The 16592-nt window shown below is 39.9% G+C and overlaps 1 protein-coding gene across 1 annotated transcript in view; it reads left to right on the top strand.

Moving 5' to 3' along the window:
• Positions 1-10697: 10697 nt before the first annotated feature.
• The window catches only part of LRRC72 (leucine rich repeat containing 72), a 45572-nt gene continuing 39677 nt past the window's right edge, over positions 10698-16592 (top strand). The window contains exon 1 of the mRNA XM_063101056.1: positions 10698-10775. Coding sequence (XP_062957126.1) covers positions 10698-10775 — 78 coding nt within the window. The remainder of the gene's footprint in view (positions 10776-16592) is intronic.

Below are 16592 nucleotides of genomic sequence, written 5' to 3' on the forward strand. Positions count from 1 at the left end.
AGGTTGACAGCAGTTTATTAGTCACTTATAGTCACAGCCCAGGGGAGAGGACACTGCAGGCCATGCAGGACCATATAGGGGCTGTACTCTGGAACAGAGCAAGCAACCAGGGTCTATGAGAGGGAACAACCAGGGACTGTGGGAGGCAGACTCTGTAATATCAAGAGGGTAGGTGCCCCTGGTTCCTATAGTAGAATGTGATCAGATTGTTTGAATAGTTCCGCAGGCTGGCAGGGAACTGAATTTGCTATTCAGGGATAAGCAGAAACTGCATTTGGTCTGTTTGATAAGGAGCCTTGCTTGTCTTGGGGGACCTCATCTGTGGAAGCAGAATTTGAAGGGGAACTTGCAGTTTGTCCATTTGGTGCCCTCTCGGTTTCAGATGTCAAGACAACACATAATACCAATTTTAGGTCTTACAGCACACAGCTTTACCACAAGGAATGGACTGCTCCTTTTCCCTTGGTTCCAATTTTTAAAATCTAGGGAAATTATTCTGCTTAGGCTGGCTCAGATCACATGCCTACCCTTCATGTCAGGAGTGTAGAGAGTTATGATCCTCAGGCTCACTGGGTGCCTTGGGTTGAATGTCCCCCCAAAACTTAATCCCCACTGTAACTGTTGAGGTGGGAAATCCTATTATGGTAATTGAAAGGTGGGGCCTTAAAGAGGTGTTTAGATTCTAGGACCATGTCACAGTGAGTGGATTAATAATGGTGATCATAGGCATGGTTCTGAGGGCTTTAAAAGGACAGCATGTGACAAGCTCTTTCTCTCTGCTACATCATTTTCTACCATGTGAGACCCCTGCATTGATGTCAAGTTACCACCAAAGAAGACTTACCAGATGTGTTCCCTGGACTTTGGACTTCCCAGCCTCTGAAATTGTAAGCAATAAATTTTATTTTTGTACAAATTACCCCGTTCCAGGTATTTTGTTACAAGTTACAGAAATGGACTAATACACCAGGACCCACGATTGGGGATGAAGCAGTGCACCCAAAGAAGGACATTCTCCTTTCAAAAGATGAGAGTGATCAAAAGGCAACATAATTGTTAATCACAAGCTGTCCCTTCCCTTTGCTTCTCTCCTTCCTTTCCCTCTCTTCTGTTTCTCCTTCCCTCCCTCCCCTCTTCTTTCTCTCTTTCTTTCTATTCATCCTTTGTCTCCTGTCCTCTTCTCTACACTCTTCTTTTTTTCTTCTATCTCCCTCCTCCTTTTCTTCCTTTTTGGTCTATTCTGTCTCTCACTCCTTCCTTTTTCTCCTACCCGCTTTTACTAGTGGCCTGCAACAGCCCCTCATGGCAATCACCTACACAGGGGGTAGCAACTGGTGGTTCAGCTTGATTCTGCTTCTTACTGAATTATCCAGATCACTAGGTAGTGGGTAAAGAACTGGGGCAGAGCCTACATTAGCTGTTAGTCTACACTTCCCACCCAAATTCATGGAAAATTGCTAAACTTCTTGGCAACTCTCCCCTAATTGTGAAAACAGATTTTCTTTCTTTGTTATTCCACAAATAAATTCATGAAACACAAATTATTTTCTAAACTTTAGAAGCCTAGACTTAAACTTGCAACGCAAAAAGCCCTCAATGTCTTTGCACTTTCCATGAAAAAGCTTTCTTTTGAACTACTTTCCAATGTATTGCCTCAAATTAAAATGATTATTGACCTTTGCTATGTGCTTTGTGTGAAAAGGTGGTAATGAAAACAGCATTAACAAGAACCTGGAAGCAGAATAAAGGCTCCAAAGTGCACACAGTTTATGCGGTCAATAAGACAGTTTGGAATTATGTATGAAGGCAATTAAAACACTTCAGACTCTAAGCAAATAATAGCAACATTTTAAATGATCCATTTGATGTCAATCAACATCAAGCAAACCAAATACAGTTAAAATATGTTTAAGGCTGAGGGTACTCAGCCTTTTTGCTTCCTAACTCCCATTCCTTGGAGAGTGCCTTGTTCATATCCCCAAGTCCCTGGCAGAGTGTGTGGTTTATTGTAGTGACTCAGTCCATTCACTGCCTGCCTGACTGAGTGAACGAATAAACCAAAGGGTGTCAGATTATCTATAGTCATTTCCCCAGTGAGAAGAGCATTTTAGTAGCTTGATGGCCCATGTGTGGCCACACACGGTGACCCACGCTTCCTGGAGCTGGTTTGGGAGTTTCCTCCTGCCACTGTAGTATGTAGATGAGAGCAACAAAGAATCTGTCACCAAGAATCCTGAATGCCACTGCTAACAGAGATCATCTGCAAGACTCTTCCAGGCCTATAAGGAAAGTGATTTCTGGGCTGAGTCTTCTTTTTGCAATTTATCTAAAAAATGAAGAGAGTATGGAAAAGAAAACCCCAGTATCCTCAAATGCTTGAGCTAGAATCTCAGAGAAACCCACATGTTGTCAGATAACGTTGATAGATATGTCCCAACTTTGACATAGCGATTGTGTTTTACACTATCCCTTGACTTTTCGTTTTTAAAATATATAGCACATTTGAAAAACTATGGTGAGAAAATATTCATTGACCTGATAATAGTACACATTCTGGCAAAATCCATACTCAATTTAGATTAAGTCGTTTAACAAGAATCCTTTTTAAATTGTCCTCAAATTAAATTACTGTCTCTTATGGCAAAAGAGTTGAATTTATTTTTACTTTTAAACTTGCAACTGCATGTAGATATTCCAAGATTAAATCTTCTTTCTAGATTTAAATATTAATCTGGAGATTGTCAAGATGAGAAATTTTGTCAAAGTTTTGCTACATATATGTAGAGACAAGGACATGGATTCTTTTGAGAAGGACTAAATTTGGCCAAAGAAATGTCCTTTTTTGGTCTTATGTGTATTTATAATGTACATTTATATGAGGGTGCTTCAAAAAGTTTGTGGAAAAATGGAGTTCAAAGAATACAAATTTCTTCATGAATATTTCGAATACTGCTCATATATAATATACATATAATACATAATAATATACATATACACATGTATATATAGTTACATATTGTTGCATAGCAAATTACCTGAAAACTTAGTGGCTTGAAACAACAAACATTTATCATCTTCATTTCTGAGTGTCAGGAATCTGGGTGTTGCTCAGCTGGGTGGCTGTGGTCAGAGTCTCCCCCCAACGCTGTCATCAAGGCCAGGGCTGTGGTTATCTCAAGGCACCACTGAGGGGATCTGCTTCCATGCTGCCGCACATGGCTCCTGGCAGGCCTCCTTCTCTGGATATTGGTCAGAGTCATCGATACCTTGCCATGTGAGCTGCCCTATAGGTCAGCTCACAGCAAGGCAGCTGTTTTCCTCAGAATGGTCTGGAGAGCAACAGAAAGTAGGCTGAAGACAGAAACCACAGTCTTTTTGTAATCTAATTTCAGAAGTGATACCTCATCCTTCCTGTTCTATTCATTACAAGTGAGACCATAAATCCAGCCCACATGTAAGCAGAGGGGTTTACACAAAGTTGTGAAAAACAGCAGGCAGGGATCACAGGGGGCATTGTCGAGATTGCTCTGTGTGTGTGAGAACGTGTATATGTATGCACACACATACATGAATGAACACACATATAAATACACACATGCACATGCATATTTATGCGTGTGCATACATATTTAGAGAGGGAGAGTATTTATGCTTCAGTGCCTGTTGTTGAATCATATATGTGATAAGCTGCAGCATTGCTGCTGGCATTAACAAGACTTCTCTGCCAGTTTAGAATAAATTCTCTGTCAGTAATTCTCACCAAATCTAAAATGAGCAAAGTAAGGAAAGGGTTAGTAATTTCAATGACTTCATGTATTGAAATCCTATAATGGAAGTTAATTCTTATAAATTGTTTTCTTTACCCTGTGCCATCTCTAATTTCAGGCAAGGGGCCTTCTGTTCTTGGCTCTGGTCCTCCTCATGGCATCTCCACCCCCATGGGATGGTGGATGTGCCCACCTGGAATTCTTGTCTCCTCATCCTCTTACACTTTTTACCTGGGATGCTGAAATGATGGGCATGTGCTGCCCTAGAGCCAGGCAATAGGCAATAGGGATTGACAAAGTTTATATGGGGGGGGGCATTGTTCTTGAGAGAAAATGTGAAATCACACTGAAGCCAGCACAGGTTTGGAATTGAAATTTATTTTATTTGGTTAAGCTGGGGTTCTGTCTAGAGCTTCTAGATTCTCTAGATGTGATAGGAATGTTTTCGAACCTGAACCACTTCCTGTTCCCATACAGGTAGGTAGGTATCTGGGGATCGTGTGTGAATTTTGAGGCAGAAAGAGGTGTGTAAGAAAGAAGTGGAAATGCTGCTTTCCTGAGAGAGCTTAAGAAAAATTACATGCGGGCAGCGTTAATTCAGAACCCTGATGGCAAAGTGTGCCATGGGGCTGGGGATGAGAATGATGCTTCCCCCATCAGCTCAGCTCTCACCAGCACTGATAACAAGAAATGTCAAAACTTAGAACATCAGCTGATAGCATCCTGGCCATGGGCCCTGGCAATCAGCAAAGGGCACTTGGGAGATTAAGAGATAAAGTTTGAACAGCATGAAGGGCAGCAGGCATTACCCAGGAAGAGGAGGGCAAAGGCAGGCAGTTTTGCAGGATGCTGCAGAATGACTTGAGGCAACCCATTGGTGACTTCAAGAAATAACTGAGAACACCTTTATAGATGTAGTTTGTGAAGGACTTCACTTCAGTCCTTGGCATTTTATTATTATTATTATTATTATTATTATTATTATTATTATTATTATTATTATTTGAATCCTTGTTATTTCTATTTTTTAATTTTTATTGAAACATATCAACTGTACATATTTATGGGGTACAAAGTTATATCTCAATACGTGTATACATCGTGTGATGATCCATTCAGGGCAATCAGCATATTCATCCTTACAAAACCTAGTCATATCTTTGTGATGTGCACATTTGAGCTCATCTTTTCTAGTCTGGCTGATGAACAAACTATATAGTTTGAAAACATCACAAAGAATGATTGTTTTGTAATAATGAATATACTAATTATCCTGATTTGATCATCACATATTGTACATAGGTATTGATATTGAATTCAATAAATCATTGTTATAGATTCCTGAGTCCACTGTATACCAATAGGACTTGTTTTTCCGATCTGGCTGTAATTTTGTGTCTATTAACCAGCCTCTCGGCATCCGCCTTCCCACTCTCCCCTCCTGCTTCGAGTAACCATAGTTCTTCCCTCTCCATTTAACAACAAAAAACTTAGTCCTTGGCATTTGGATATTACAAGTTAAGGAATGAATATGAAAAGACAATTCACAGAAAAAAATACAAATGCCAAGTAAGTTTTTGAAAAAATGCTCAACGTCACTAAATACATATGAACTAAAACATTGAGATAAAAATGTTCTCCAATTAAACTGGTAAAGTTCAATAAGATTTATATCATCCTATAAAGAAGAGGGTACTGTCATATATGGTCCAATAATCCCATCAAAGAATTTCAGCTATTGCAAAAAAAGACATTCATTACAACATTGTTTATCATAGCAAAAAACTGGACAACTTAAATGTTCATCAATAGAGTAATGAGTAAATTACCATAAGACACAATGGAACATAATGCAACAATTCAGTTCAGCAGCTCTGTGGAAACTAACTTGAAAAGATGGAGGTTTATTAGCGGTTTCTCTTTTAAAGTGAAAGGTGAAGGCTGATGAACAAATTGTATAATTCAAAAAGGTCACAAAGAATGATTATGCTTTTTAATGATGAATATACTAATTATCTTGATTTGATCATCACACATTGTACAGGTATCAATATTCAACTCTGTACCACGCAAATAAATATGTATAATCAACCTTGTTTCAATAAAACAAATAAATAAAATTAAAATTAAAATTAAAAAATTACCTATACACACAAAAGCAAAAGTTAGCCTTCCACAGTTTTATAGATGCTGGCAGAAGATTAGATTTCTGAGTCAGAGAGAAAGGACAGTTTATTACTCACAGGAATAGCATAGCCAGAATACAAGTATTTGAACCAATTTCCCTAAGCACAATTCCCAGAGGGTGATGTGACATGGGCTAGGTGATGTGGACATATACAATGATGGGTTATGGTACAGAAGAGAAACCCTGAGCTTAGGAAACCCACATCTTTTATACTGGGCAGTAAGCCTGCCTGAACTTATCTTTATTATAAAGAAGGGAAACATTACCTTTATTACCTTGTCCAATAAAAAACAAAAACAAAATGAAATACTTGCTTCATGCTTTGAAGGTAGACACTATATCTTCTAAGGCTGTTTACTATATAAAATCCTTGAAAATATAGCCCTTAACAATATAGCCTATAGCAATCAGTGCCTTTGCCTACATGCAGTAACAGGAGAGTCTTATGGAGAACTATCCCTCAGCACTCCATTGTCATTTACATTTTGCATAAACAAAAAAAAATTGTAGATATTAATTAAAGTGGGATTTTTTTTAAGTTTCCTCTTTTTTTTTACATTCTAAGATGTTGCAGAGCAGTTAGAGGGGAGGGACAGAGGGAAAGAGGAAAGGAAATAGAGTGGGGGAAAGAGGAAGGAGGGGGGAGCGGTTGAGGCATGTGGCACCCCCCTCATTCCTGCAGGGGAGACCAGGGGGCTTCCAGCAGTGGCTTGGTTGTTGCTGGGCTGGATGCAGATGCCAGAGGGGTGTGGCTGAAGCCCTCAGCCCCCCATCTCCCCAGCTCAGAAGACCAGGGGGCTTTCAGTGGCAGCTCAGTGGTTGTTACTAGGCTGCTTGTGGGTGTCCAGGGGTGTGGCTGAAGCCTTCAGCCCCGACCTCCCTGGCTAGGAAACCTTGGGTGCATCCTGCAGCAGTTTGGTGGTTATTGCTGGGCTGGTTGCTGGTGTCAGGAGGCATGGCTCAGGGCCCTGGCCCTACTGCCTCCCTGGCTTGGGAGCCCAGGGGGTTTCTGGTCCCACTAGGCTTTATACGTGTTCTTTGGTGATGTGAGACCTTTACTGGTTAATATCAAACTTTGTCTCTGGTCTGTGGGTATTTTGGGGTTTTTTTTCAGTTCAGTGTTGGATTGTTCACTGTTTCCACCACTTAAATCCTGCACTGGAACTAATTTGTTGTCCTTTGGTTACTTCTAAAATGGGGGAACTTCCTGTGGGGACTAGCACTTGAGCCCTGTAGTTGAGCTAAATTGCTGCTTTGCTGCTGATTCCCTGGGGAAGGCTTTTTCTTGCAGCTCAGGTTTTAATGGCTGACCTTGTAGGTACTTCCAGGTCTCATGAGGTACAGTACACCTGGGTTGTGTAGAAACTCTGGTCTGGGCCTGAGTCTTTTCAGCAAACTGCACCCCCTGCAGATCTGCCTTCCCAACCAGTATCCACTAAGTGATCCCACACCAACTGGGGAGCAGATTAGCTGTCCATGCTGCACCCTAATGTTCCCCTGGTGGCCCATCTCCCCCACCGCCCACACTCCAAACACTTCCCATGGGACAGGCTGTGCACTGGTCCCTTGTGATGACTCACCAGCCTAAGTGGCTCCTTTTTCAGTTGTTGTGGTTCCTCACTCCTATGTGGGTCCACAGGAACCCTGTCAGTGGTCCTGCTGGCCTGAGAGCCACCAAAGCCCTCCTCTCCCCTGCCGCCTTCAAGCAACTTTATCCAAAGGGCACAGCTGCAGCTTTTGCCAGCTCCTGCTCTGTGCTCTTAGCAGCTCCAGCCTGGAAGCAGCCGGGGCTTGAAATGGTGGGAGCAATCCTTTCTTTCTCTTATTATTGCTTCTCCGGCTTTCATGAACTCCATAATTCTCTTTTTCTCTTCCCCTGAACTCCAGCAGCCCCAGCTTGGCTGTCATTGCTTTTTAACAGTTGTAAATTGGTTGATTTGTGGGAGAGAGTGACCCCGCAGACTGTCTATTCTGCCATCTTGACCAGAACCCCAAATCTCTTTTTGGGACGTTATTTTACCTAAACTTATAACAATCAAAGTATTGATACCCTGGCCATCAAACATCATAAAAGGATATATCTTTTTATACATATGATATAACTATATCTATTAATTGTTGATGCATTGTTCATTATATGCTCATTCTACACAGTAGAAAATTGGTGATAATAACCTTTTTATCTAATAAATATTTTTTCACTTAGAAAAATAACATCTGGACAGAACATTGAAATTATTCAAGACAAAATCAGGGAGAGAATTTTTTTAAATTATGTAGCTATAATGTTAACCATCACATGCATACTTTTTTCCTCATACATTTTTCACTGGAAAATTGTTCTCAAAAAACTACAATATGTCAACATTTCAACAAGAGGCTTTTACTCTGTAAATTATATATCCTACCTATCTAAGAGAGTGTAGTAAAACAATCAATTTTTTGAGCTAAACTTTCAACTTCTTCATTTCTCTGTTGAAGAAACTGAGGCCCAGAGACATTAAGTGACTTAAAGGTGGTCAACAGCTAGTTAATGCTAGAGCTGAGACTAAACCCCACATGCCCCAACTTGGAGCACAAGGCACTTTCTTCTCATCCAAACCCACATACATGATACGATAGAGCTTTCAAACTGGGGTATGCGTACCCCTGCAGGCAATGGCAGCATGCCAGGGAGGTAAAGCCACAGGATCAACACAGCCTGTCTTGCTTCAGTGTAAATATTACTCAGAGATTGGAGGAGAGTTAGGGGAACCAGTTTATTTTTATATTAAGACAAGATTGATTGTAAAGGAGAATGCACATTTTACACAAATTTTTTAAATTTCAGGCTGGATCCCTCAGGCTATAATACCACCCCATGGAGGTAAAAGTGCTCTCTGCTCACTCTGCTGGAGGGACTTTCTTTGTAAAAATTTTATATCACCAATGTGAGAATGTCTGGGAAGGAGCTTTTATTTAAAAGCGCCTTCATTAACCTCCCTCTTTGACATTCAAATAAATTTGCATTATTTTAGCATTCCTGATCAGTTAAATTGCAAATTTTTCTTGAATACAGAACACATTAAGACGTTATAATAAATGAGTTTCTGAGATCCTCTCCTAAGAACAGTTTTTTTTATTGTTGTTTTTTAAAATTATTCTTTTCTTTTTAATCAGCGTAAGGTGAAAAGGCTTAAAAAATAAAAAACAAAAGCTTTAAATGTAATTTTAACTGGTGAATAGTTTCCTTCTGTAAGATGCTCTCTAAAATTATTTTACATATGGTTCTAGAAATCACATTTGTATAATGTAAAAATTGAACAAGTAATATGCATTTCCATTTTTCCATGTAGCATATTCAGGAATAACACCTGAAATGCTACAACACATATTAACAGCAAAAATGGGAGACAAGAGGTCAATAAATTATTTTATATAATTTCTCAGCAAACCATTCCTCTCATCAGATTTTCATTTCTGGGATAAAAATCATTTAAACAATAATTCTCAGATGATTACTACCTCCACAATTAGAGGACTTTTACCCCCCCAACCCAGCTCCGAATACTTTTTAGAAGTACTGAAATCGTGTGTACTTGATTTTCCCACTGAGACATTTTTTAATACTCTATTCTAACACCAGCATTTTTTAAATGCAAGTAGTTTGATCCATTTGAAAAAGCTACATTTGCTTCCTAGATTTCAAGTTCAGATTTGGAGCCAAGAAACCAGTTCATTCAAATCAACCAGCATTTATCAAGTGCAGTGCATTTGGTCCTGGCAGAAGATAGAGATGTCACAGTCAGGATTCTGCCTCCAAAATTACACAGGCTAGAGGGGAACGAGACACATATAAATAAGATTGTAAAATAATCTATGCTAGAGGTTCCAATACAGTTACCCTTAATCAATTTCAAAAAAGAAATTCAGCATTGAAAGACACTGACCAAATAATGGCTCAATTTATCTATTTTCTGCCAGAGGAAGGATGTCTCAGCTACCGAACCAATAGGCACCTGTTTTTGGTCAGTAAAGCCAGCAGAGAGAGTTCCATTTTTGTGAACCTGGAACCTCTGGGAGCCTTAACACAGCACTGCCAGTCTGCCTCCCAGGTCTGGGTCTATGATGAGGTGAGGCACTGGCCTTGGTACAATATGTAAGGGTGCACAGAAACTCAGCATTCAAAATGAGTATCTGAATGCAATACGTTTTTACAAAATCAGGATGTATTCAAATAACATCCCTATTGAACAAAATGTCACAATTTTAAATATTTTTTTTTCCTTTCTCCAAAAGCTACACTGTAACACCGCACATCACTGCTTCACCTCCACCCACTACATGTGGCCAGGGGTCTCCAGACACCTCTGGTTTTCAGAGACCTCCATTTTCTGATCAGCAGATCTCAAGTCGGTGAGCTGATTGCTGGTGGCTGGCGTCGGGGCGCTCGATCGCACCCGGGTCTCTGCAGAGCTGACCACCTGTCTCCGCGCGCACCGCACGCAGCGCCCCACGCGGGGGACACACCGCTGGCTCCCAGGCGCGATGCGGTGGGCGCGGCAGGGCCCCTCGCGCAAACGTCACAGAAGTCAGGGTTTGCCTTCAAATCTACCCCGGTGTGGACTGGCGTTTAGTCGGCGGGAATGCGGTAACTGTTGGTAACAGAACAATGAGCGGCGGGCCAAGCCACGTGGACCACCTGTGCCACTGGCGGGCCAGCTGCATTTGTCATCGGTGCCGCCGGCCGCCCCCGTGTCCTGATGGCCCCCCTGCCCCGCATCTTACGAAACTCGAGCATACCAAGGGCACCCGAATCTGCCCTACAGGGAAGTCGCAGGGTAAGCGGTGCCTCCTTTCCCAGGCCACCAGCCCCTCGGCACCTGTCCCGCCCGAGGCTGCTGCCCCCGATGTGCGGGCGCCAGGGGGATGAGCGATGGCCGACCCCACCCAAACCCTCTTCTGGGCTAGCGCGCCACAACCACCTGGGTAGGGTTTGGGGGCTGCTCCTGATCCACACTGATTTATATCGATCTTTTCCCACTCAACACCTGCATGGAGGTTTAGACATTAAGAAAGAAGGTCATAAATTTTGGAGTCCTGAATCTCTCACAGAATATATATATACACACACACACACACATATATATACATATACACATATATACATATATATACACACACACATATATATATACATATACACACACACATATATATACATATACACATATATACACATATATACACACACACATATATATACATATACATACACATACACACACACACACACACACACACACACACACGATATGTTGTTCCCATAAAGTGCAAATTGACACACTGAAGAGGAAATGTTCTTTGATGAACAATATAAGCAGAATTGAGAGCAGTTAAGATAATGGCTAAAAGAATATTTGAGTGAAAAACAATCTCAGAATTGAGCTATAGGGGCTAGCAAGTTTTTCTAGAGTTCTCTGTGTCTGGGAAGGCTCGGGGCTAGTATGATTAAACAAGGCCGAGCCCTGTAATGAATTGAAAGCTCCTCACACTGAGTCCTAACTTGTGGTGTGCGGCATTGCACGTGGGTATAGGAATTTATCATCGGAGAGAGTATTTTCTTCTATAGATTTTAATACAGACTTTATTCTTCTAGGATTTAATAATCCCACGCAGTTTAAACACTTTTTCTGTGGTGTCTAGATCCTAAGGCATTGGGCAGTGAGGAAGCTGCTGCACTTCTCTGGGTGCTTGAACTGTCCACATCCCAGTTCTGTTGGGTTGTTTTTATTTTCTTGTGTTAACTGGTCAGTTTGAAATCTGGCTTTTTCCTCCTCATCAGACTACTGAAATTGCCCTCCAAATTCAATACCTTTTCTTAGTAATTTCCTCTACTACCATGCAATGCTGCAGATTTAAATTCTACTTTCTCGAAATTCTCTCTGGTTCCCACTGTCCTTTCAATTCTCCCCCAACTTCATAACCATCACTCCTCTGTCTCCTTACCCCGCTTGTTTCCCTACCCCTCTCTCTACATGTACTTACTTCACAATGATGTTGGGTCCACTCTCTCCTCTGGGTTGACTACGTGACTCACCACATCTGCGTGTTTAACCTAATGTCTCTGATGACAGCCACATTCACACTTGGAGCTTTCTGGTGAATGCTTTGACCTGTATGTTCCACCTGTACCTCGATCTCAGCTGCATCCATCTTCTCTCCCAGTCACCTTTCTCATCATCAGATCATCACATCGCCATCACCATCACCTGTGACTTCACTCACCCTTATTCTCTGCCTCCAGTGACTTGCCAGTTCCCATCAATTCTCTTTAAACAGACACCATGTCATATCTGTTCACTACTCATTCCCACTTGCCACCCCCCTGGGGCAGGCTCATTAGCTCTCACCTCGATTTCTCCAGACGTGGTTCTCTCTGCACCCCAGACCATCATACACATTGCTGCTAAACTCATCTTCCTGAAGCCTAGCTTTATCACATCTTTTCTCTAGTTCAAAAATCCTGTGACGGCTCCCTATTCCCCTAATTCCCCAGAATTAAGTCTAATTCTGAATTACTCAATAGTTAATTAAGCCTACACTTTAAGGGTACCAACAAAGCAAGGGCACCAGAAGAGGAGGAAAAATGTTTATAAAATAGCTTGATATTGGATATTGTTTAAAAGCATTGATGTATTTGTCATGGGAAAAATCAGAACTTTGTGGACTTTCTTACGTGGATTTTACCATATAGTTCATTAGTATATTTCATATGTATGTGCATATACTCATACATATGTATATATATCATATAAAATTTGGGCCGAGCCCGTGGCGCACTTGGTAGAGTGCTGCGCTGGCAGCGCGGCGACGCTCCCGCCGCGGGTTCGGATCCTATATAGGACTGACCGGTACACTCACTGGCTGAGTGCCGGTCACAAAAAAAACGACAAAAAAAAAAAAAAAAATTAAATTAAATTAATTTTAAATCGTAAATTACATAAAATATGTGATTTTAAGTTAGAGTTCTCAAGGCCTGTGTAAGTTTTATTTGGGCAATGATTAAGTGCATGCCTCCAAACTTAAATTTCAAAGTTAGCACATATAATATGACCCCAATCCATCTTTCTTTTATTTCTCACAATTGCCTTCCACCTGCCTTTCCCTGCAGCAAATGGCTGTACAGCTCCACACGCCTTACACTTTGGGGCCTATCCTGACTGTCAGTCATGCCCCAAAATCTTCTCAAACGCTTAAGCTAACAGTAATTTCTTCTTCCTCTGAATTTGCCAGAGCATGTTTCCCTTTTCCTGTAGCCCTAACATTTGCAAGCCTCTTCTACAGCATTATATGTCTCCTGCTTCTTCTGCTAAAAGGTTTGCTCACAGAGAGCACACATCTCACCCAATTCATTGCTCCATTCACGACTAGGCAAAGGCTAAAGTAGGCACAGACTAAACTAGGCCAGACTGAACTAAGCATTTGGTAGTTTATGGTTCAATACGTTGCTGAATTAATCTGTTTGGGCCTACCACTTGAAAAATGTTCATTTTAAAGAGTGCTTGTTGTATACAGCCGTTGTGGAAAATGATAGGGCGATTCCTTAAAAACTTAGATGTAGAATTATGATAAGATTCAGCAGTTCCACTTCTGGACATATACCCAAATGAAGTGAAAAGGGGGGACTCTCAAACAGATAATATTTGTACACCCATGTTCATAACAGCATTGCTCACAATAGCTGGAAGCAACCCAAGTGCCTATTGACAAAGAAAATGTGGTGATAGATACAATAGAATATTATTCAGCCTTAAAAATAAAGGAAGTTCTGACACATGCTACTACATAAATCAGTCTTGAAGACATTATGCTAAGTGAAATAAGCAAGTCGCAAAAGGACAAAATACTACAGGATTCCACTTATAGGAGGTACCTAAAGTAGTCAGACTCATAGAAACAGAAAATAAAATGATGGTTGCCACAGATTGGGGGGAAGACAAACGGGGAGTCAGTGCTGAATGGGTACAGAGTTTCGGTTGCAGAAGAAGAAAAAGTTCTGGAAATAGGTGGTGGTGACAGTTGCACAGCAATGTGAATGTTCCTCATATGAATGTTATACTTAATGCTACAGACCTGTAAACTTAACAGTGGTTAAATTCCATGGTATGTATATTTTACCACAATATGAAAAAAAAATTTTAGGGAAAAGATGCTTGTTGTGCTTCTTGAGACAAAGGGATATGCTACTAGTGAAGCTGTGTGTTGATTGGGAACTGGAACTGTTCCACCGAAATACAAAACTTCTTGGCATGTTTTTGTGTTTCTTGGCACTTTGATATTAATACTTTGTACCAGATTCATACAAAATTATTGATTGGAAGGAAGCATACCATCATAAAAACTTAATTACACTAGTGATTAACATATTATCCTGATATTTTCAATTTCTTCTTTTATCTCTTATTTTTCTAAATTTGATTTAAGTCTTTACATATTTATTCCATGGCTAAACTTTTCAAAATGTATATTACTTTCTGATTATCAAATTTATATATGCTTATTATAAAATATTCAAACATTATTAAAAAATGTATTGCCTAGAAAGTGAAAGTCCCTCATGATCTCAAGTGATGACTTTTGCCAAAAATTTAGAGTGTGCACATTTTGTATGTATATAAATGTTATATTTAACAAAAATATTGTTACACTTCCACATGTTAATACTGCCAATTACTTTTTTACTTAAAAATATATTTTAGATGTCTTTATATGTCAAGATACCCATCTGTTTTAGTTTGGGGTTCTCCAGAGAAACAGAACCAATAGGACATCTATAGATATATAAAAAGAGATTTATTATGAAGAATTGGCTCACTTGATCATGGGATCATGGTATTTGATAAGTCTCATAATCTGCTATCTGCAAGGTGGGGGCCCAGGCGAGCTGGTGATGTAGTTTAGTCCAAGCCCAAAGGCCTGAGAACCAGAAGTGCCAATGTCTGAAGGCAGGAGAAGATGGATGTCCCAGCTTCAGAACAGAGAATAAATTAATACTTCCTCTGCCTTTTTGTTCTATTTGGGCCCTCAATGGATTGAATGATGCTCACCCACATTGGTGAGGGTGATCTTCTTTACTCAATCTATCAATTTAAATGCTAATCTCTTCCAGAAACACCTTCAGAAACACACCCAGAAATAATGTTTTACCAGCTATCTGGGCATCCCCTTGCCCAGTCAAGTTGAAACATAAAATTAACCATAAGAACATCTTTCTATATTTTTAAATTATTGCACAGAATTCCATTGTGAGGCCACATCTTAATTTAACCCATATTCCAATTAATGGCAATATGGCAATATTTAACAACTACAGACAATGTATGCTGAGATGAGCAATAGTATTCCCATTTTTCTGTGTGTGTGCACCTGTGTATTTTTGAGTGCTGGATGTGGAATGGCCGGATCAAGTTAAAAGCACATTTACAATTTTAATAAGGTGGCTGCAAAATTTTAACCGGCTGGCCTTTAACAACACAAACACTTTGCAAAGTTGTGATTTACTGTACATAGTAGAGGCTGATAGTTAAGATGTTTAAGTTAAAATAACCAGATGAGAATGCCTAAGCCTGATTCTATGGCTTTTTTCAAGCCTAAGATATATCTTGTATAGCAGGGTAACAAATACACTGATGGGAATTCCTAAGCCTGAGCCTATGAATCCTCCAAGTTCCTAGATTCAGCCTTCTTAATAAGGAATCAAGGGAAGTTTGGGACTATAATTTGTAGCTGTCTCCATCACTAGGATATCTACCTGTCTTACTTCTTTAAATAATTGTTCAGCCCAGTAAATTTAACTTCTACTAAATAACAAAATCATTGTCAAAATTGTATAAATCACTTACGAAATTTTATAAACCAATTACAATTTCACTGCTCACAGCTCATAAATCCCAGTTGAAACTTGGTGATTCTTTTGACTCTGATAATTACAATATTTGTCAAAATTCCAGAATTGCAGCAATTATACTTTTCACTTTTGTTGTATCTTGTTAGCTTTACTCTTTCATGGCAAATTATAGACAGGCTTTAATTTTTCCATATCGTTTTGGGTCATGTGGCCTATAAATGTTATTTTGTAATTTAGCAAAGGACCTTCAGAAGAAAAGAAAAGCACTTAAGTAGCTGTTGCTGGGTTTTTGTTTTCAAAACAAAGCCTATAAGAATAAAAGTTGTTTTCTCTCCACCAAAAATTCCCACAATGGGAGAATGTTAACGACTCGTGAAAAATGAACATGCTGTTGCTTGCCAAGCCAGGTAAAATATATGTATTCATTTATTCAGAGAAAAATGACATTTATTCACTTATTAATTCTGAAATTTGTTGAGAATGTACTGGGTGCCAAGCATAATGCGGTAGGCATAAAACAGAATCTTCTATAATAACATACATTGTATCCTACTCCCTCCACCTCCAACCCTGATATTGAGTGTCTTCTGTAAATATGGGAAACCTATCAAATACTAATTCCTTGTGTTCAAAAAAACATTTAAGAATAATTATTTAAAGACCAAAGTGCCTTACCTCATACTTGTTTTTAGTGTATATGTACACATACACATTTTTTCTGATTAAAAATTATCATCTGTGCCCAGGA

This window comes from Cynocephalus volans, chromosome 6 (assembly GCF_027409185.1).
Source record: "Cynocephalus volans isolate mCynVol1 chromosome 6, mCynVol1.pri, whole genome shotgun sequence".
NCBI lineage: Eukaryota > Metazoa > Chordata > Mammalia > Dermoptera > Cynocephalidae > Cynocephalus > Cynocephalus volans.